This window comes from Anarhichas minor, unplaced genomic scaffold (genome assembly GCF_050575085.1).
Source record: "Anarhichas minor isolate MPS153535 unplaced genomic scaffold, ASM5057508v1 ptg000007l, whole genome shotgun sequence".
Taxonomy (NCBI): domain Eukaryota; kingdom Metazoa; phylum Chordata; class Actinopteri; order Perciformes; family Anarhichadidae; genus Anarhichas; species Anarhichas minor.
This window is the reverse complement of record NW_027466453.1, coordinates 17,654,283-17,676,439: the sequence shown is the minus strand read 5'-3', so window position 1 is coordinate 17,676,439 and position 22,157 is coordinate 17,654,283. Positions and strand designations below refer to the sequence as shown.

General features: G+C 41.5%; 1 protein-coding gene across 1 annotated transcript in view; it reads left to right on the top strand.

The window, feature by feature from the left end:
• The window catches only part of shank1 (SH3 and multiple ankyrin repeat domains 1), a 44,174-nt gene that overhangs the window by 5,390 nt on the left and 16,627 nt on the right, over positions 1-22,157 (top strand). The window contains exons 2-14 of the mRNA XM_076081140.1: positions 4,711-4,914; positions 5,717-5,788; positions 6,070-6,178; positions 8,598-8,752; positions 9,477-9,644; positions 11,027-11,143; positions 11,883-11,960; positions 12,635-12,701; positions 12,999-13,168; positions 14,186-14,307; positions 15,193-15,341; positions 16,876-16,989; positions 17,182-17,257. Of these exons, the coding sequence (XP_075937255.1) occupies positions 4,711-4,914; positions 5,717-5,788; positions 6,070-6,178; positions 8,598-8,752; positions 9,477-9,644; positions 11,027-11,143; positions 11,883-11,960; positions 12,635-12,701; positions 12,999-13,168; positions 14,186-14,307; positions 15,193-15,341; positions 16,876-16,989; positions 17,182-17,257 (1,601 nt within the window). The remainder of the gene's footprint in view (positions 1-4,710; positions 4,915-5,716; positions 5,789-6,069; positions 6,179-8,597; positions 8,753-9,476; positions 9,645-11,026; positions 11,144-11,882; positions 11,961-12,634; positions 12,702-12,998; positions 13,169-14,185; positions 14,308-15,192; positions 15,342-16,875; positions 16,990-17,181; positions 17,258-22,157) is intronic.

Below are 22,157 nucleotides of genomic sequence, written 5' to 3'. Positions count from 1 at the left end.
ACACACACACACACACACACACACACACACACACACACAAAAACAAACACTTACTGCTTACTTAAGATATGTGAACTTCTCAGACTACAAGACAGTGTCCACCTCTCAGCTGTGAAGAGGTTGTATGTTAATGAAAGGGGGAGCTCCAAAGGTGAGCAGAGGGACAGAGATAATAGAGAGGAAAGTATGGGAGGAGAAGAAGAGGGAGTGCAGCATGGGTGAGTGAAAGTGAGAGAAAGACAATGTAGAGAGAAAGACAATGTAGAGAGAACGACGCAGAGCGGGGATGACAGGACTGCTTTAAGGAAATTTATTTGCTTTCTTGAATCGCTGTAGGGGGTGTAAGGACTGGTTGAGAGAGAGGAAGAGAGTGAGATATGGAGAGGAAGTGGACTTAAATGGTGACATGGCTGACGTGTGTATGTATGTTTAGTGGGGGGTTATTATTTCCCCATAGATCTCATTAAAGGCTTCTAGTCCCCCTGCACTTGGCCTGCAGGAAAATACCAGAGGGACAGAGAGGGAGAGCGCTAGACACAGGGAGAGAGGGGAGTGGCTCTTATTTCTGCATAGATCAGTGACAGAGCTGTTCCAGAAAGAGGGAGAGAGAGAGAGAGAGAGAGAGAGAGAGAGAGCGAGAGAGAGGAGGAAGAATAAGATAGAGATAGGCAGAGAAGATGAAGAGCAGCATGGACAGAGTGAGTGGGTGCATGTGAGTGGGAAAGTGTGATCACAGCTTCAAGACAAGACAGAATTTTGGTCTGCATAATACTAAAACCACAAGAGAAACAGAAGGGCTTAAAGCTGCATTAATATACTGAAAATCATGTAAAGGTTTATAGTATACAAGCTGTAGCATTAGTTTTTGTCTTCCTTTTGTTTAATAGACCCTTTTACAGCCGACGTCAACAAACATATGCATGCTTATGTTGGCAACAGGAGGGGCGTTTTGCCCCAGAGTCAGCAAGTTATAAACATTAAATTCAAACTAGTATCAAAATGTTTTGTTGTTTGGTTATTTGATTGTCACAATCAATATCCCAACAGCAGACTCAAGTTCTACAGGGTGACAACTGTTTCTGTTACAGTTTAACAAGTGACCGCGTTAACTGGTGACTTTCAGCCAAATTCATGACTTTAAGCTTTGTCCTCATAAAAGCCTAAAATTTTACTTTAATGAATTTTAAATGCATACTTATCTGTGTTTATTATCTACAAGCCAACCGTTTATGTAAGTTACTACGAGTAACCACTGATGCATTTGTCTTACAATGAATAAATACAAAAACAATGAATATGATGCAAAAACAGCTTTTAACTATATCAGATAAATGAAGTAAAATGGAGTAAAAAGTTAAATATTTCCCTCTGAAATGTTGTAAACTAGAAGTATAAAGCAGCGTAACTTTGAAAAAGTCAAATAAAGTACAAGTTCCTCAAATACTGTACCTAAGTACAGTATTTGAATAAATATATTTAGTTACACTCCACCACTGCCCATGTGCTGAGACCTGGTCCTGGTTTCAGATTCAGTTGCTTTCTTTGCCAAGTGTGCAGCTGCATCATCAACTCAAGTTAGCAGCAGTTAGTCAGTAAAACAAAAATATGATGATGCATGATGTAATGATGATAAACACGCTGAAATAAATGGAAGGTCTGACTTAATATAAATTGTGTCACAAATGATCAGATGGAGAAGCTGAATATACAGTATAAGATATTTCCCATAAAAAGACAAGATTGGAAATACGTGAAAAAATCGAATAATGTTATATTATAGGCTTATAATATAACATTTTTCATCATGAACAATCACTTCTTCTTTTGATAATCAAAGTACATTTAGATGATAATACTTCTGTAATTTTACTTAAGTAGGATTTTGAATGGAGAACTTTTACTTGTGCCTTTTTGTAATTTTACCACTAAGCACTGATCAGAATACTATAATGAACAAGCATGAATTTGAAGGAAAAAACATCTGGCGTTTGTGCTTTTATATTTTGTCAGTGAAACAATGTTATCATTGTACAAAGACATTCAAACCATCAACTGGGTATTCATTTAGACTTACTAAGCTCTCTGAACAGTAGAGGGCACCACAAACACTCAACTGCTGTGCAACATTTGAGGTTTATAAAAAGTTGCAAGGCGGTCTGTGACTTGATTTTTAATAAAGCACAGTTTACACTATTGCATTACTACAAACGTGTTTGTAATATAGGGTGGAACTGTGGGAAAACTTTACAGCACCATGTAGCATTCTGAAGATCCTTGTAGGTATGAATCTGTGACGAGCCCGAATGGGCCGGCCGGTTACAAGCTGTAGGATCAATCCTATTCCTGCAGGTATACAGATCAATAACAAGCATGGCTGCCTCAGTAAAACCTCCAACTATCTGAAGCTTCTCAGGACGAAAGCAAAGTCATTACACAAGTTTAAATCTCAATTATTTTCTGATAATTATATCAGTATTGACTGTGGGAATATTCCTCCAGCACTCCATCCTTATCCTCCAGATAACTAACCTTCATTCTCTCCTGCTGTGATTGTGATTCATTTTAGATCGTTTGCCTGCACGCTTTATGGGGACTGTGAGTGTGTGTAGGCCAGTGTGTGCATCTCTGTGTGACAGACAGACACACATTTTCATCCTCTTTTACTGTCTTAGTCAAAGTCTTTGACATTCCCCTCCCTTTGACTCCACTCTCTTTCACCACGCTGCTGTAATACACACACGCACACACACACACACACACACACACACACACACACACACACACACACACACACACACACACACACACACCAATATATCCAAACTGATGCACGGGCTCTCACACACAAGCACATGCACACCCTTCCCAGTACCCCATCTCCTAGGGAACACAGGGATGTCTCTATGGCAACAAGCTGCTTGCTCCACTAATGAACCGGTTGCCGTGGCGACCGGGTTGCCTGTGCGCGAACGGAGACGCTGAATAAAATAGAGGGAGAAAATGTTATGTTACTCCTCTGCAAAAAACACACAACCCACAGAGCAGTCTACCAGCCCCTCTGCTCAGCACACACACACACACACACACACACACACACACACACACACACGTGTCTAGTATGTGTATGTATGTAAGCGATTAAGACGAATGTTCTGGGTTAGAAGACGTATTGGCCAGAGAGAAGAGCCCATGCAGTAATGCAGTAAGAGGCAGGGATCCTTGCAGCTGCATCGGCCAATCATCCTGCTGCTCAAGGTCAGAGAACAACCTGACTCCACTCTGGGCAATGAGAGGAAGAGAGAGGTGGAGAGAGGTGGAGAGAGGAGACAGAGAGAGAGAGACAGGGAGGAAGGAGAGAGAGAGAAAGAGAGGTGCCAAAAAACCTTCTGTCAGCCATCTGTGTAGTGAGTAACATCCCACTTTGTTGACTGAGCCTCTGAGCCGTTGTGCATTTGGCCATTCACGACCCCAGCGGAGACACTTAAAGCTGCACCAAATTGCCATTCAAATCCTTTCTGCAGACTGTGGAGCCCGGGAATCTCCAACTTTACTCCGAGGCTGTACACGGACTCCAAAGATAGACTTTGGTCACAAAATAATTCATGGGACAGGAAATAAGAAAGATCGTACGATATACAAAATGTATAATCTTTTTTCCCCAGACTTATTAACGGTCAGTGTTTGCTTTAGTTGAACCCAGTCATGCTTCTACAAATTATTCAAATGACGCCAGTGGTGGAAGATTAAAGGTTCTCTATACGATATTCAGATTAATTCAGCATCAGACAACTTGCATTGTAAATATATTGTGGAGTAATGTCTCCCTTTGAGTGTGTTGTAATCCAAGCCTCTCCAGGCCCGCCATACGTGCCTTTTAGCGTGTTAGTGCATGTGAATGTGCCCCACTGGGTTAGCTCATGGCCGCTGCTCTGCACTGTGAAAATAATGAATACTTTTACCTCCAGGGCCTCGACCAGTTATTTGAATAAAACCACCTGATACGTTTATAGAGTAAATCTGTTGGAGGACGCAGTGTTTGCTGGTTTATGTCCCCTTTGTTGCTGCCAGCTTGTGAAATGTATTTTTGTGGTTCATTCTGCAACAGAAAGTTCAAAACATCCTAATTTTAGCAGCTTTGCCTTGGTTACGGTTAATTTTGAATGCACAGATGGTTTGGCCACATAAATATCACAGATCATTTCACCCCATACGAGGCAGCTTGCAGCCTATTTTTAGAATAATTGTGGATTTTCCACAATTTAGTGTCCTTTCCTTTTTCTTTAGTTTCATTTAAGTTCTGTTTTAAAATAATGATTTCCTAACAGCTATTTCTTAATTTAGAGTAACAAAAAGTGATCAGGTTGTTTCTATCAAGGCCTTGAGTCTGGCTGCTGCATCTTCATCATCCTTAACACCAGTTCTTAAAACTCAGTTTTACTGATTGTTTTTAATGTGGCTATTATTTATAACTTGTCGACTTTGCTTTTGCTGCCTTTTATAGTCGTTACCTGGTTTTAACTGCTTATGTTGTCTAAGTATTTTGTAATCGTAAACCAAAACTGTTCATAAGATTCTTCAGGTAAGATGTTTGTCATTAATCTAAATCATTTTTATTCCTTTACTCATTCCTTTATACATTTAGAGTATCCCAGTTAACCAATGCTCTGTGAACTTAAAGCTGAGCTATGTCTCTTTCTGTCTTTTCTGTAGAAATGTTTGCGGTTTAACCCAGAGGCCACGGTGTGGAAGGCCAAGCAGCAGGTACTGTGCTCCCTGACCGAATCTCTGCGGGACGTCCTGAACTATGGTCTGTTCCAGCCCGCCACGGACGGCCATGATGCCATGTTCCTGGAGGAGGAGAGGCTGCTCAGAGAGTACCCACAGTCCTTTGAGAAAGGGGTACCATATTTGGAGGTACTATTCCAGTCTTCCTTTAACACAGTTTTAAGAATACATAATAGAGAAGTGATGTAGCCTGCATGTCCTCATGTCACTGTTATTCAGTAATGCAATGGTCAGAGTCTGAAGGGATGGCCTCCTCTTTGAAAAGTGTGTTCTTTAGATTATCTTAAATGTCAGCTATTTGTACTCTGTGGACCTATCAACTGAATCCCAACAGAGTCTTGTATATTACAGCATTAAGATCAGCGCAGTAGATCTGGTTCAACTTTGTGCATCACATCATGTGACCAAGGTTTACTCTACAACTTTTTGTATTTTTAAGGATCCAGGATTACTGAAGTAAAAAACAGCAGCACTTTAAGGCAGCTAGACGACATACTGTAAATGTTGCTTGTGTCATCTAAGCTTATAAAAAACCCTGTCTTATGAATTAAGTTTCAACACGCTTCTTAGAGGAATGTCACAGAACTGTTCAGCTTCCCTGCTCTGTTTAGTGCAACTGCTGCAAACTCCTGCTAATCTCTTATCCAGTCCGTATAGTCATCTTCTTTCATGCTATATGATGACCCAGTGGAGGCTTTACAGCGTCTTTAAACTGCTGTAAAGCGAGACCATTTCTCTCACATTTCTTGTCTTCAGTGAAGTAGAAGACGGTGTTTGTATAGCAAACCAGATAATGCTTCTCTGTACAATAAATCTGCAGGCCCCATTTTGTGGATCTAGGCCAAAAAGAGAAAAAGAGAATTAAGGACAAATGCCCTCTGTGTTAGGATTAACTCTCCGTTTCCTTCCCCTTCTCCTCTCTCGGGTCTAGTTTCGATACAAAACCAGGGTGTACAAACAGACCAATCTGGATGAGAAGCAACTGGCCAAACTGCACACTAAGGTATGAAACCCAGTTGTCCTGAAGTAGGATCTCTGAAGGGGTTCAACTGCATGTTTCAATCATATAAATGTATTTGCACAGAGTGAGTCTATTTAAATCAATACAGTGTGCATGTCAGTGTATTTCTGCATGTGAATCTGTGTTTATTTTCCTTTGTTAGTGCATCTATACTGTACAATGCTTCAATGTGCTCTACTGCACTATGCCTTGCTTGCACATACAGTATTTCAAAGACAGAGGAGTTCCCTATAATACAGCAGCATGTTTCTCTCTGCATGCAGGCTAGCCTGAAGAAATTCATGGATTACATTCAAACCAGCGCTGTGGACAAGATGGCCAAGTTCTTAGACAAAGGCCTCGATCCCAACTACCAGGATGCTGACACCGGCGGTAAGGAGTGCTTCACAGGCCGAGGACTCTTCCCCTACCCTTTCTGACTGTCTACCATCATTCATCCATCCATTACAGACTACTCTCATATTGCAGTCATTTGAAAGTTAAGATCTGAACACATCAAAATCCTCACATTCATGAGATGAACAAATGGCTTAAAACAAGAAGGACGAAATAGGGTTGACGGTGATACTGATTTCCCTCGCTACAGCTCTTTTCATCCATGCATACATCCATCTAAACACCCACATATTGTCAAATCTCTTCTTTCATCTGTGTCTTTCTATTTATTGAATTGTTCTGCCCATCAAACAAATAAGCATGCTGGTGGCAAGCAGCTTTGTGACCTGCAGCTCTCCCCCTTTCTCTCCCTTCCGTTTTCTGCCCTCAGCTCTGCAGTATGTTGGTCTAACACTTTGTCAAGGATCTGGGCCAGTGCTGTTTGCAATTTGGTGTCTTTTCTCAGATCCTGTTAGTGCTTAGGGGGCGCAGCAGACTGTTCACTTACAGTCTGGGTGTGCTGCTCTGTGTTGCTCCAGCCGCTGTGGGAGCAAAGTGTCACAACACAAAACACAGCCTGCCATCATGGGTGTGAAACACACTTCCACTTCAGAACACCGGAGGGCAACAGAGAGCCCCCGATGAACCCCACTCACTAACAGACACTCTACACCTGAACATGATACTTGAGGTGGTTATTGCTTTGGAGTCATCAGGGTTTGATTTTGAACCCTGGTTTCTGTGCTTCTGTACTCAATTTTTTGTATACCAACAAACCAAGGGTAGAAAATGAATTGAATTATTTTGCTCCAATAATTAAAACAGCTCAGGTTTAATGTAAAACTCACTCAGTCCTCGTGTTTAAAATAGCTGTTCAATCAAAATCTACAAAAGAATGTCACAGCTTCAAATGGTATCCTCTACGTTCCTGTCCATGAACTCTTAGGTCGTAGGTATTAGGCCTGCACAAAGAGGTGATCAAAACACTGGATGTAGACACTTTTTTAAAACGTTTGACCTGTCTATCACTCTGGAACATTTCTTCATGCTTTTCCACCCAGGCTCACACTGAGTCTTTAATAGGACATCAAATGATTCTACCATATTCAGAGTGGCTCCTGTCAGCGGGGTTCACTTCCATCTCTGCCAAGAACTGTTTAATGGGCATTCCCTGAGTCGTCCCGACATTGGTAACTTCAGAGGAAGTGCAGTCAAAACATTCCCCCAAATTGTTTGTACCGTAGCTCTACAGAAGCTGTTCGAGGATAAAAGCCCTCAGTCGTTTTCCTCTTTGCCAACAACTCTCTTGTCTCCATGGCAGCCAGCGCTCTGTACCCTGTTTTCACTGGGAACACTTTGAATGCTTTTATTCTTTTTCGTGTTATTGAACCGTATTGAAGAAGTTCAAGCGTGTTAAGTGAGGTTAAAAAGTGTTGTGATACAGCATTGGTTTCATTTTTAAATAATCTTATTGAGTTTGCTTTATTTGATGCCAGCATATTTGGCAAAGTGTAGCAAGCATCAGTAGGAAAAACAGCTTTAGTTTTCACTTGGAAGCTACCGCTGCTACCTGTAGGATGAAACCTGAAAGAGATGAAATATGTAGAGAAGCTTGTTGATTGCATTACATTTTAGCAGAAGTGAATTTGAACATTTGCGGGAAGCTTTACAGTTGGCTGAATTGTCTCAGGGTGTGTAGTGTAACCTGGAAATGATTTATAAAATGATTTCATTCCTAAATCCTACCATTCTAGGTGATGATGTTTGCATGGAGTGAGTCTTCTTTATACTTTCTGTCAGAACTGTGACTCTCCTAAGTTGTTGCAGCAATATTTGGGTTGATACTACTTGTTATACAGATTTGGTGCAAAATGTAATGTTTTTTATTTTTATATAAATGGTCAAAAATCCCTCCATATTAAGACACCAAGACAGGGAGAAGGACCATAGAAAAATCCATGCTGGGATTTGGTATCAAACACTTTTGATATTTGGAGATTTCTGCAAGAATTGCATTTTTCGGCGACTGGATGATGAGCACTTCTGTTCTGTAGACACCTCAGAAACTCCCTTATTGTCACTTATTGAAAGAAATATTGGACAGTAACGGCGGCGTTCTTGTTACGTAATTTCAAGAGAGTTGGACGGTTGATTATTTTTCGTGGCGTTTAATGTTTTTTTTTGTCTAACCTGTAAGGACAAAGCTGCAGGTGTTCAAGATTATAAACTCAAAGCAAGAAAGGAAGAGTTTGAGGGCAAATAGTTGAAATATTTTGCTGAAACAAGTTTCCCACTGAGCATTCAGCAGCCCCCTGGGAGCAAACAATCTGGCCAGTGTTGTACAAATAATTTGACTTTCAAACCAATCCTTCTGACCATTAAAAACTCTATTTGAATCTGTGTGTGTGTCCGCCAGAGACTGCTCTGTCCTTGGCAGTGCAGTGTGAGCCGGGTGGAGGTGAGGCTATCCGGGTCCTGGTGGAGGGAGGTGCTCACATTGACTTCCGCGCCAAAGATGGACTCACACCCGTACACAAAGCTGTGCGAGGCCACCGCCATACAGCCCTTCTGGTAAACATACACACGTTGTTGTCCTTTTATAGAAATGGTGTTTACAGGTAATGAGTTTTCATTGTCATGCCATAAAAGGCAAAAACAAACTTATACCAGCGTATGTACCTGCAAGATGGATACTTGCCCTGAAACTCATGCAGTATTATCTTCATTTGTGTTACTGTATAAGCAAACCAGAAGACTAATAAACAGACCCTCCTACGCAGCAATCAACACCCAACCACACACAAAATGCACATGAATAAAGCAATCTATTATTCTATTCAACCAAAAAGAATAAAAGGTGTGTAGCACATTTGCATTTCAGGCATTTGTCCAGAACTTTAGCTCCCATATCGCCAAGAAGACAGGCACCTGTGGAGAAATAACTCATTCAGAGGGAGATAATTGCATTTGTTCTATTACCAGTCCATATTTTCCACAAAGAAAAGAAACACCTGCTAAACTGCATAAAGATTTACTGCAGACTCTGATTTAATACTTAATGCTGTCTAGCCTGAGGTGTTGCATGACCTCTCTGATCCCCCGGCTATGTGTTCCCGTTCTGATTCAAAATCCCATGAATATTCTTCAGCTTGAAGTTGCAAACCACCTTAAGATATTTTTCCTTGATGCCTTTTTATTTTATACTTTGTTATTCTCCATTATTGTTATAATTACTGCCAGCATTCGAGAATACAGAGGGTACAGAGGGTTTACTTTCTCTGCTGTCTTTCTGCAGGTCCTGCTGTCTCTGGGTGCGTCCCCGGACTATAAGGACCGGCGAGGGCTGACGCCGCTCTACCACACTGTGCTGACAGGGGGGGACACCTCCTGCTGTGAAACACTGCTTTACCACCACGCCAAACTAGGCATCAGGGACGAGAACGGCTGGGACGAGACACATCAGGTACCTGTGCATCTTTAAAAAGGGGTTTTCTGAGATTTTGGATAAATCAATTTAAGAGAATATAACACAGAAAGTATTTAATTAGGTTTAATTTTTTCTTGCTGTGCGTACACTTAATTCTACACTAAATCAACAGTTAGAGGATGCTCGAGGCAAAATCTTTCAATCTAATGGGGTCAGTGGCCTAATTTATGTCTATTTGGGGGTTGTGATCTGAAAGCACCAAAAAGAAGTGCCTTGGGGTGTTTGGGTTGTTTGTATTGCACAAGTGTGCATGCATCCTATTTGTAATGTACCCGTGTACTCTGTGTTCCAGTGTCTGTGTATGTACAGCCTCTGCGTCTACGTCAAAAACCATTCATGCCATGAAACACTACACCTCTCTTCATTTATCTCGGACACCTTTCACCCTTCATCCCTTGCTTCTGTGGCCTCATATTCCAGCAGTGAAGTGGACAGGAAAAATCAAGGTATCAGCCTCTTCCTCTCAGTGTGATCCCCCACACTTCATCAGCATCTGTCTCTTTAGCTCTCCTAGCCACGCGTGGCCTCCATCTTATTCTGTCTCTGCGTGTGTTGAGTGGGCTTTGACTAGCATTGATAATGATAATCTTCTTTGGATTGGTTCCATCATAAGCCTTTTTGAGTTGAGCTTTTTCACTTTCATTTGGATAAACTGTATATAATACTGAAGCAACCAACTAAGCCCAGTGATATTGCACTTCGAGGTTTCCCTCTGAAAGAAAATAATGGATGAGATGTTTTCTGAATTAACTATTTTGTTATATGGTGTTCATTGTCAAAGTTGTGTTGTCCCCTATCACAGGATGAAAGGGTGAAATCTTCATTCTTTAAAAGAAGTAGTCCACATATTGATTTGTATTGATTTACATCTATTACATCCAGTTATTGACCTAAAATAAGTTCAAGTGTCCAATGGAGAGTCTGATAGGAGTATTTAATGTGGCCATGGCATAGTTGATACATGAACATAAATTAAATAATAATAATAAGTACACAGTTTTGATTTCCACTGTTTGTGTGTGTCCATTTGATGATGGTTGTACCATTGTTATCATTGGATCTCACTTTTGTTCTCACTCATTCTCTCGCCCTCTGAGTTTGGAGGTGGTGTTAATTAAATGTGGTGTCACTTAATAACCGTCACCTTGTTCCTCTCTCTCTTTGTCACTGTCTATTCTTCATCATTGTCTGCTTCTCCGCCTCTCTGTTCTCTCTATCAAACAACCACATAAATCCTTATTTTTTTACTCTTCGGTACATTTTCTTTTTACCTCCTTAACAAACTCTTTGCCTTTTCCACATGTACCTCTCCCCCTCTCTTTCTATCGCTCCTCCACAATCTGTTCATCCTCTCTCAGGCCTGTCAGCATGGTAACTCGCAGCATCTGGAGCACCTCCTCTTCTATGGTGCGGATTCTTCCTCCCAGAATGCCTCTGGAAACACTGCCTTGCACATCTGCGCTTTGTACAACAAGGTAGACAAACTTCATACAGAATAAATGTCAGCTGCTACAGAGTAGAGAAAATGAAACACCTTAAATCTTTGATCGTGCAGTGCAACAAAGTGAAAGCCACATAAATGCTCTTTATCTTTGCTATATAGATATTAAAGGAACACTACACAAGTCAAATTACCATTTCTTTATTAATTACTAACTCTGTTTTACCTTGAATTCTTGAAGAAAACATGTTTTCTCTCATGCCTCCACAGTAAATGGTGAATAGACAAATCAAGAAAAGTGTTGATGAATTAAAATAATTGGGGGCCGCTTTTAACAACAGCCAAATGATATGAAAACATCTGTTTACAAACTCTCACACAACTCGTGCAGTAAAAGCCAAGTCTTTATTTCAAAGACTTTTCTCATTTTTTAAATTCTTCACCAGAAAAACAACATTTTCTTCGGGAATTTAAGGTAACAAGGGTTAGTAATTGAAATACAAATGCTCAATTTGTGGGTTTAGTATTCCTTTAAGCTGAATCTGTATATGTTCATTTAACTTGATTAAGTGTGAATAATATTGTTTATATATTTATCAACATATTTGTAACATCATAGCACAAGAGAACGCCCACAATGTAAAAAGAAGGCAATGCTGCTTTCTAAAGCCACTGCACACATGTGATCACATCACATGCATTTCTACATTAAGCAGTAATTATACAGTTCATATTTTTGATTCATGTAAAGTGATCAGTGCTGTTTGTTGCAGGAAAGCTGTTCTCGAATTCTGCTCTATCGGGGAGCAAATAAAGACACAAAGAACAACAATGGGCAGACCCCCTTTCAGGTAGCGGCTGAGTGCTTGGCTGGGTAATTACGCATGTTGGGTGGTTGTATGGTTGAGTGTCTTATTAAGTTAACGTAGCAGAAAGTGCCAGGGCCTAATTTCACTTTAAACCATTATTGTGCTGTGATGCACACAGAGGTCCCAGGCGGCAGGATTGTGTGTGACCCCTTAATCTAAACATATTAACTCTGTCAGTGCAGAAAAAGCCAGCTGAGACAATCTGTTGTGTTTGTGTGTGCGGGAGAGAAAACAAGAGGAGACAACAGGGAGAAAGCATTGGAATATGCCGGATTGTGTGCTGACCTGTGTAGTTTGTAAAACAAAAAGTTTAAAAGTATTTGTGCAATGGTGGAAATAATACAGATATATGGTCTCACACAAGAGTACCTATATGTGTTTGCTGTATTATCATTTTTCAAGAAAAAAGCCGTCCCATGTAAATGTTATTTTAAACATGCCATCAGGCTATGAATCTGGTTTTCATCACTTGTTAATTTGCCCTTAGAGGCTTAGAGTTTAGAGTATGTTGAAACGACAGAAGATATTAAAAGCCCCCCTATAGATGCCTACTGTAATTACAAGAGAACTAGTAAACAGTTCTACTGTTCTACTATTTTGTGCATTCAGTTGCCATATAACTGTATCCAAAAAGATTGCATGTGTGCTGTTACCAGGTGGCAGTTATGTCCGGCCATTTTGAGCTGGGAGAAATCATCAAAAACCACCGGGATACAGATGTGGGTAAGTAACGGAGGCTTGGATATGTGTAGTGTCCTGTAATGTTAGACGTTTTGTTAATCTAAAATGATACATTGGATCTTCACAATTGGAATTAGGCTTTGAATCAACAAGTTAAAGGGAGCATCGATGAAAAGTAGAATATAAGGACTATAGTCTAGCATCACAACAGCATGTTGGAATTTAAATTATAAAGAAAAATAGATTATGAAGCTGTGCAAAATATGAGTAGTAAGAAAGAAAACAAATCTGAAATACTGTTAAATAATAATAATGTTCACCTCACTCCTCGCATTACAGTTCCCTTTGTGGAGTCTCCAAAGTACGCCCCCCAGAGGCGGGAGAGCACCCGTACTCTGACAATACCCCACCCTCATCCTTTCCTCCGGGCCAACAGTGACAGCAGCATGAACTTGCCAGACTGGATGGCAGTGCCCAACGCCCCAGGGACCAACATCGTCTCTGTGCAGGTTTGTATGTGTGTGTGTGTGTGAGTGTGTGTGAAAGAATGTTCAAAGTTTTCTTGACACTGGAAACAGCAGACTCAATCAGATGCAATCTCACCTCTAAAGTCTATTTAGTGGTTGTTCTAGAGCTTTCATATAGATCACACAGTCATCATCAGCAGATTGGGTTTGCTTTGAATGTAGATGTTTAAACCTGCAGATCCTGAGCACCTGTAGGACTTCTCATCTATGTTGAAGTTCCAAGTGTTCTGGAGCTTTTGACCGCTAAAAATAATTTTAATTTACTCCCCAATGGATACCTACACACATTACTGTTATTGTTATTATTACAAAAATAATGTTTGATTGGATTTGATTGACTAACTCAGATAATGGATTTTATCCATTGTATTACAAAATTTGAAGGGACATCATACAAAGTAATGGATGGCTTTTATCAACATCTAGTGGTGAACAACACTCATTGCAGCAACTTATATCTTGCTTTAGTGCATAAGCTATCCGTGTTCATGTGTTTTGGTTATGGCCAATGTAGCAAATAAGTGATCATGCTGAGTAATAACCCATAAACATAGACCGTGAAATAAATCTACATAGTTTATGAGGCATTTTATTACATTGCATGCATTTTATTATATTGCATGCATTTTATTATATTTATCATTGTGAACACAATGAGCTATTGAAGGCACAGTCAGTGGCATTAGGAGGGTTTCTATAGATAATGAAAGATATGGAAGTGAGAAAAAATGTTAAGTTGTGAGAGCGACAGAGAAGAAGATACTGTAGTTAATACACAGAAGTTAGTTCCAGTAGTCATTAAATAATACAGAAACCTGAAATATAAAAAACATAAACAATATACAGAAATCAACTCCGTTAAGCACAACTTATATCATACAGCATGCAGCTGCTATCATATGAAATGATCACATTGATTCTGTCATACTGTTAGCATCTTTCATGAAATATGTTTTCTCCCCCTTCCTCTCCCTTCATCTCCCTGTCTGTCCCTCTCAGGGCTACAAGCATACAGGAACCCTGCGGAGCTCCAGCAGTCCCAGAGGGGCGAGGACGCGTTCTCCATCCCGAGGAAGGATCGGAGACAAGGAGGATCGAAGCAGGCAGAGTCGGAGACAGGGGTGAGTGGCAAACGCTGACATCTGAGAAAAAGAACCTCTCTTCCACTTTTCTAACTTTGGAATATTGTAGGTTCATCTAGGCTGGTTAAAGGGATAGTACAGATGTTGTGTACTGGTGTTGTATCAGGTACTTAATTTAATTCAATTCATTTTATATTAAAGGGACCATGTACAGTATAAAACATAAATGTCACCATACAGCGTACCAGATTATAACCCTTACTCCTGTCTGCTTCTCCAAACTGGGGTTTGCTGTACCATGCACTGACTATGGATAAGTACCTCATACAACGCCGCTTCAAACCCCCCCTTCAAGTACTTTTGAGACTTTCCACTGGATGTCTGCAGGTCCCAAAAGAGCCCTTAAAATGCGTTAAAGTGAATTACCTGAGTCAAGGTCTTAAAGGGTCATAAAGTTTTAGTCTAAAATATGGTTTCTTCTTTGGTCTTCAAATGTATTTTTGTCGTGCAAGCAATCATCTTCGAGTGAGAAATGGTCTTGTAGGGTTGGGTTAGCAGAAATCTCAGGCTGACTTATAAAAAGTTTTTATTATATATTTTATTTGTATTATTATGTATTATTTATTTTGTTATTATTTTATATATATATTACTTCTGATAAGGGGAATTCAATATCTGTTAAGTGAGTGTACAAAGTTCATAAATTAAACCACTAAAATGTGACCTGATAGAAAATCCTGACTGTTCAAGCACATTTTGGATGACTGGCTAAAATCCTCAAATTTCCAGTAACCTTTCTCTCATAAAAAAAAATATATATATATATATTGCATTCAGTAGTTTAGTCCGATACCTTTAGGGAGCTTTGAGTTTTAAACTTCAGTCTCAAATCATACACTGCACTTCCTGCTTCCTACCACCCAGGCCTGCTCCTGCCAGCGTAGCTGCACAAACCGCAGGTCAGCGAAGACGGCTCTACAGCGCTGTCCCAGGACGAGTCTTTGTAGCTACTCGATCACACTCTGCCCAGGGAGAGCGAGAAATCAGCTTCAGTAAAGGAGACAGGGTCAAAGGTGAATACGTGCATTTTCATGTCATGATACACAATGTGTGTGTGTGTGTGTGTGTGTGTGTGTGTGTGTGTGTGTGTGTGTGTGTGTGTGTGTGTGTGTGTGTGTGTGTGTGTTTGTGCTGGAGCATAATACTGCTTTTTGTCTTCCATGTGATTTTGTAATTGGGAGTCAGTGTTTGTGAGGCTGTTTACACCTGGTAGGCTACTAATCTCCACATGAATCACACAGACAGCTTTGACATCCCCACACTTGCAAAAGTTCATTGAATGCACATTCAGAAACATGCAAAGCAGCATCACAGACACTTTTTAAAAGATGTTAATGTATCAAAAGGTTACATGTGCAGAACCCCTCTCTGTTTATGGCTCTGGCATGGCATATACTGTAGGTCCTTATAAAATAAGAGCTGCTGACTGCAGGGGTTTACCAATTGAGATTTAATTGCAGTTTTTAAGCTAAAATCATTTATCTAACTGATCAAATATTTTCAACACAAAGGGGGATATTGCATTAATTTAGTAATCCACTAAACATGCTAAACACCATGCCAACACTAGACTAAAACAAACACGGCCCAGTTGTACCATTGGCCTATAAAGGTATTATGGCAAAAGTCTTACCGAACAAATGCCTATTTACACAGCTAGCAGACATGGGGATGCCATTTGAGCATCCCATTGACGTTTTATTTATAGCCACCTGACTAATATAAGTCCAATATTCAGTCTCCTTTTAACTGGTACAGCTTTTCTGCATTTTGGAAAACAAAAACAAAAACTGTGCTAAAAGATGCAGAGTTTGTAGTACTAGTTGCAACCCTTTCACATTTATTCAAGCTTAAGTATATTGTTGAGCATTCCAACCAAAAAACTACATAAGGGTGGACTTCTATCCTACAAAGCTACTCATAAAGCCACAACCTGCCATTGTTACACTTCGATATGTGAGCTTTTGAGGTGCTAGTAGATTTATTTTGTTACATTCGGACAGAGCCAGGCTAGGTGTTTACACTTGGCTCAGTCATTAAGCTAAGCTAAACAACTGCTGGATGTGACTTTATCTTTAACAGATAGATATGACTCCCAGCAACAAAGCGAATAAACATATTTCCCAAAATGTCAAACATAAAAAAACAAAAATACTATTGGAAAATGTTACTCAAACCTGACAGACTATGCTTATTAAGGAGACAGTATCAGTCTCAGAGACAGACCAGTACCCAGGTCAGATCCAAGTGTCTTTAGATGAGTTTGTAAAATGGCCATGTCCTAACATGAGTGTAAGGTCTCTATATATGTTTGTATTCAATGTCTGCAGGTATGAATATGTGTGTGTTTGTGAGTGATACTAAGGTGTCGCCAGGTATGTAAGTCTTGGTGAGTATGTAGGCGGTTTGCATGTCCGTGTGTGTCTACATTTGATTTATTTTCTGTCTGTATAATGTTGTTGTCTTTTTGCGTCTGTTTATTTGTCATGGTGTTTGTGTTGTGTTGCTTCTTCCTGATATGCTGCTCTTTCCTGACCCCCCCTCTAGTGTTGAGTGTTGGCGAGGGCGGGTACTGGGAGGGAACGGTCAGGGGTCGCACAGGTTGGTTCCCCTCTGACTGTGTGGAGGAAGTGATGCTCCGAAGCCAAGACAACCGATCAGGTGATCAGCACCAGTCACACACACTCACAGGCAACACACACACACACACACACACACACACACACACACACACACACACACACACACACACACACACACAGGGCTTATTATATACCTGCTATATAATAAGCCTTGCGAATAGATTAAATGTAGCTGCAACCATGCTGATATCCCTGTGATTTTGTGTTTCAGAGAGCCGTGGAGAACGAGCCAAAAGGCTGTTCCGCCATTACACTGTGGGATCCTATGATAGCTTTGACGCTCCCAGGTAAGAGTTACTGTACTTTGCCAGTTGCCAAAACCGATGTACAGCAAACTGAAGCCAGTTTTATCCAAAACAAGCAGCCACCTGCGCAGATTTTCGAAGCAGCAGGGGCAAAAACTGGATAAGGGACTCTGCTTCAGCTCACAGAGTTAAGGGTACAGTAGGGTTCATTTAGGGTAAGGTCACTCCAGAATGGTACCAGAGGGCTATTTGAGCTGAACACAAGGGCACTTTGGGGCACTTGGGCTGACAAAAGAGGCATTTGGATGCTTCAGTGCCTGTTTGATGTGACATTAGGACCAGAATGAAGCATGAAAGTATCCCATTATGACAAAGACACATCCTGGTTAAATGAAGGTCAAGGGAAGGGCAGCTTGACATTCAGATTATTGCTCTACTGCGGCAAAAAGGGGCTTAACGCTTGGCTAAAGAGTATGGTGTAGCTTGTCCATCCGCCCAGTGGGTACTGCAAATCAAACGGACGGCCTTTTCATTATGACCCTGCTTCTCCAATGTTTAGACACACAGCACGTGTTGAGAGGGGATTTGTTTGTACAGGAACATACTGTATACATCTTTTCAGATAAGATGATTCATGTAGTGATTCATGCGTTCCAGTGGTGCTTTGATTTGTGTGATGCGATGTGTTGCGAGTGATTCATGCGGGAGGATGACGATGTGTGAGGGTTCACCGCCTCAGGTCTAGAAGCTGAACCGTCTGCTTTCATACTGGAGTTATCCTCAAGGATGCACATGTTTACCAGCTGTGCTTTGACTGGCTGGTTTAGTTTAGTTTAACCTGGGCAGACAGGCAGGTCTTTGTCACATCAGGATTTTAGAGTAAGTTTCGTCCTTTGTGTGTCTGCGTTTTGGCTTTGAGTTGCAAAGCTGCATTGTGGGGCGGCAATTTTAAGGTTAGCTGAACTTGTCGGTGATGGTGAACAATCAAACCACTCTGATGACTAAGATCTATTGACACTTGAGGGAAAAACTCTCCTGTATTGACTTTGAGAGTGTGACTTCTCCTCATTTACTCAGCCTAATATATTTCCCTTTCATGTCTTGCATCTGCATCATGGCGAGCACGGCATCGCTTTGAGGCAAACTCATTTCAGTGTCCATGACTTGGACTGAGCGATGAGAGAATTATTTACATAGAAATAAAGCCATTATCAATCGCATGTATTATTTACATGAAATCCCGCCTTTCCCTCGTTTTTCGTTCTCTTGCTCATCATCATTCTTTATCATTCAAGCCTGCTTTTTTTTCTTTTCATGTTTTCCTTTCACCTTATCTCCATCTGTAACTGTGTTTCTCTCATGCACATGCAGACAGTATCATTTATTATTAACATGCTTTTCATCAACAGCGACATTTAATGCAAGCAACGCACTCAGCCATGCAAACTCACACACATTATGTTTGACACGCATGCTACACACACACCATGGATATTTAAAACCGTGCACTGCAGCATAGACGGAGCCCAAAACTATTTGTTTGGCCAGGCAGGCTGGCATGGCTGACTCAGAACCGCCCTCACATAGGCCTACTTTCACAGCCTTTATCACTACATGTAATATCTCATGTATCCCTCCTTTAAGTCCTCCGTATTTGGCCACATCTCCCAACCATCTCTGCGTCCCTCCTGTGCTTTCTATTCATCACAGTATTGCTAACCCTCCTGTACTGTTTAATTTTCTTTCTATCACCCTCTCTCCCCTGTGGTGTCTCCATCTGGAGGTCAAACAGTGAAGGGCACTCTAAAGGGAGAGCAGGGCTGAAGAGAGGGATGAAGAGGTTGGATGAAGGGAGAAGGGCATTCTGTGTTTATAAATGGGTAAAAAGAGACATATGCATTGTTTTTTGTGCAAGCAACAGGGGGCCAAAGCAGGTTAGAAGAAAGTGTGAAGAAGGATGTCCTCTGCCATGTTTTAACTTTTTTTCCATATGATGCTAATTACATTTTTTTATTAGGGATGGTAATGTCAGTATACAAATATCGGATGGATTTCCATTGCCAAATATTGTACTGACATCCCAGACAATAAATCCTTATGATGTCTATGATCCCCTGACTTTTCATCTAATGATAAAAGGTCAAAATTGTTATTCCTTCTTTCTAAAATGACATAGTTTTGCTTTAAGGCTTGAATCTGGTATAGTCACAATGAAATAGTTTTGAAATAAACATGGACTGGCTCCATTTTTTTGATAAGCCCATATTGGTCCGTCTCTAATAAACAGAGTCATCTTATCTGCCACTCTCTGATCCTCGCCTTCTTATTGGCAGCTGGATATATTTGGTAGCCTGGCTTTTAAAGCACAGGACAAGCCGTGACATTAAAGCAAGGCGTGATAACCAAAACCCGGCAGTCAGTGAGATGAACTGCCTTAACTTGCAAATGCAATGTGGCAATTACAATAATGAGAACACAAGGAGTGAGGGATATGATGACTTAGGAACAACAGTGACAATTGACGGACAAATGGAGAACTTTTATGCACGTCTGCTACACCCCTCTCTGCAGATGTATTTCATACACCCCACATGTTTGTATTGGTCCTACCTACGTTGCATCTTTCTTCCCCTCTGCTCCTCCTCCTCGAACCCAGACAGGATGGCTGTATTGATGCTCCACAACTTTTCCTTCCATGGTATAAATGTCTTCAACAGCCAAATTCAGTTCGGTGAAAATATCTTCAACCACTCAGGTCTGTTCTGTAAGCGTTTGGTTGTAGAGAAAAGTTTCTACCTTTGCTGTTTTAGCAACATGATCTCATCAGATCTCTGTGTCATTGCCACAGCTCAGATGCTGCGATTAAACTCTACACAATCTGTACATGCTGCTGCTCCTCTCCCGGCCCACATGAGACCCTTTTTGGGCCAACATTGGGCCACACATAAGGACAAGCGAGCACACAGAGTTTGGAGGAGAGATGCAGAACACCCTGCTAAACACTGCTAAACACTGCTGCGGTGGTTAGGTCTACTGAGACACATGCCTTGCTTTTTGCTTGTGCATAGGCAACATAAAGTCTTCTTATTTGATTTTTCATATTTCTCCAACATGTAGGACTTCACTTTATCTGACTTTATGCTGAAATTTGCAACAAGAGAAAGACAAATGCAAGAGTGTGTGTTCAGGTTTGGCCATTGTATGAAAGAGATGCACACACAGTACAGGACGCATTAGGCAGACATGCAGATACACATAATCACACAATAATGTGGACCTTCTGTCAACGCTTGTTTCCTGCTCCTCCCCCTTCTCTCTCTCTCTCTCTCTCTTTCTACCTCTCCCTCTCCCTCTCTCTCCCCCCCTCTCTCTCCCTCTCTCTCTCTCCCCCCCTCTCTCTCCCTCTCTCTCTTCCTCTTTCCTTCATGCCCTCTCTTTATCTCTCTCTCTTCACACATGCATGCACACACAAACACACACACACTACACAGAATCACAGCGGTATAGCCTGACATGCAGGGAGAAAAACAAAAAGGCAGAGATGTGAGAAGAGAGGGGACAAGAGCTGTGATCATCCTCGAATGCAGGAGGGAGGCAAGAGAGAGATACGTAGAGAGGAAAGGAAGGAGGGAGGGAGGGCAAGTCGACGGAGGACAGCTTCGACATACATGGAAGGAGGCTCTGACTAAGAGATGATGTGAGTGGCTATTTGAGAGAATCTGTACTCTCTCTCTCTCTCTCTCTCTCTCTCTCTCTCTCTCCTTCTCCTTCTCCTCCTGCTCTTCCTCCTTCCGCCACTCACCCGCCAGCTGTTTCTCTGTCCTCTCTCCTCTTCCTGTCTGCGTCGATATGTCTCCTCCTCCTCCCCTCTTTCCTTTGCTCTACCCTCTCATTCATGCTTTGTTTACAGCAAATGTGAGGCGACTGTGTGTGTATGAGTGTGTTCATGTGTGTGTGTGTGTGCATGTTAGAGGTTGGAAAGAAAGCAAAAAAATATGGGGTGAGGTTAGTTAAGTGTGATTTAAAGGATTTGTAGTACCTGATAATACCTGTTCAATCATTTAAACTTCAAGACCAGCATATCATTTCAGCTAGGACTGTATATTGCAAAGACTTATCTCAGTCATATCCATTTTTATGAATGGGAAATCATGACAGTGATAGATGGGCAGAGTGAATACTATACATTTAAGTGCAGGAGTGATGAGAATGGATGAAGGGAAGGGGAGGATGAAGAAAGAGGAGAGAGAGAAGTATTGGTGGTTGTTTATGAGTCGATTGTATCAATGCATGCATGTTTGGATTGTATGTGTGTGTTTGTGCATGAATCCCCTGCAAACAAACCCAATCACCTCTCACTCTCTCCCTCTCTCTAAATTACCTAATTTCTCTCTCTACTTTTCTCAAACCACCTTATTCCCCCTCCCGCTCCCCTTGCTCCTCCTCTCTCTCTCTCTCTCTCTCTCTCTCTCTCTTTCTCTCTCTCTGTGTCGCAGTCACAATGAACCATCTCCATCTCTCCCTCTCCCATTCCTCCTCTCTCTCTCTGTCTTAAGTATGAAGGGGTTGGGAGAGCTCGGCCCTCTCCCTTTCCCTTCTTCCATCTCTCTCTCCTCCTCTTCTTCCTCTCCTCCTCCTCCTCTCTCGCGGCTCGCGCTTGCTGCTGTCTCGCTGGAAGACGAGAAGGAGAAGGAGCAGGAGAAGGAGGAGGAGGAGAGGGAGGGGAGGAAATGGCGATGGGGGCATGCGGCGAGGAGGATGTCTCCCTCTCCCTCTCCCTCTCTTCTTCCTGGCCATCGCTCGGCCCTGTGAATAGGAGCATCTGGTTCATTTACAGGTACCTGCCATGGCTTTTCATACTCCCTACCCTCCACTCGCTCCCTCCCTCTCTCCCTCCAGGGATGAATGCATGTGGACATCATGGATGGCAGGGCAGGATCTA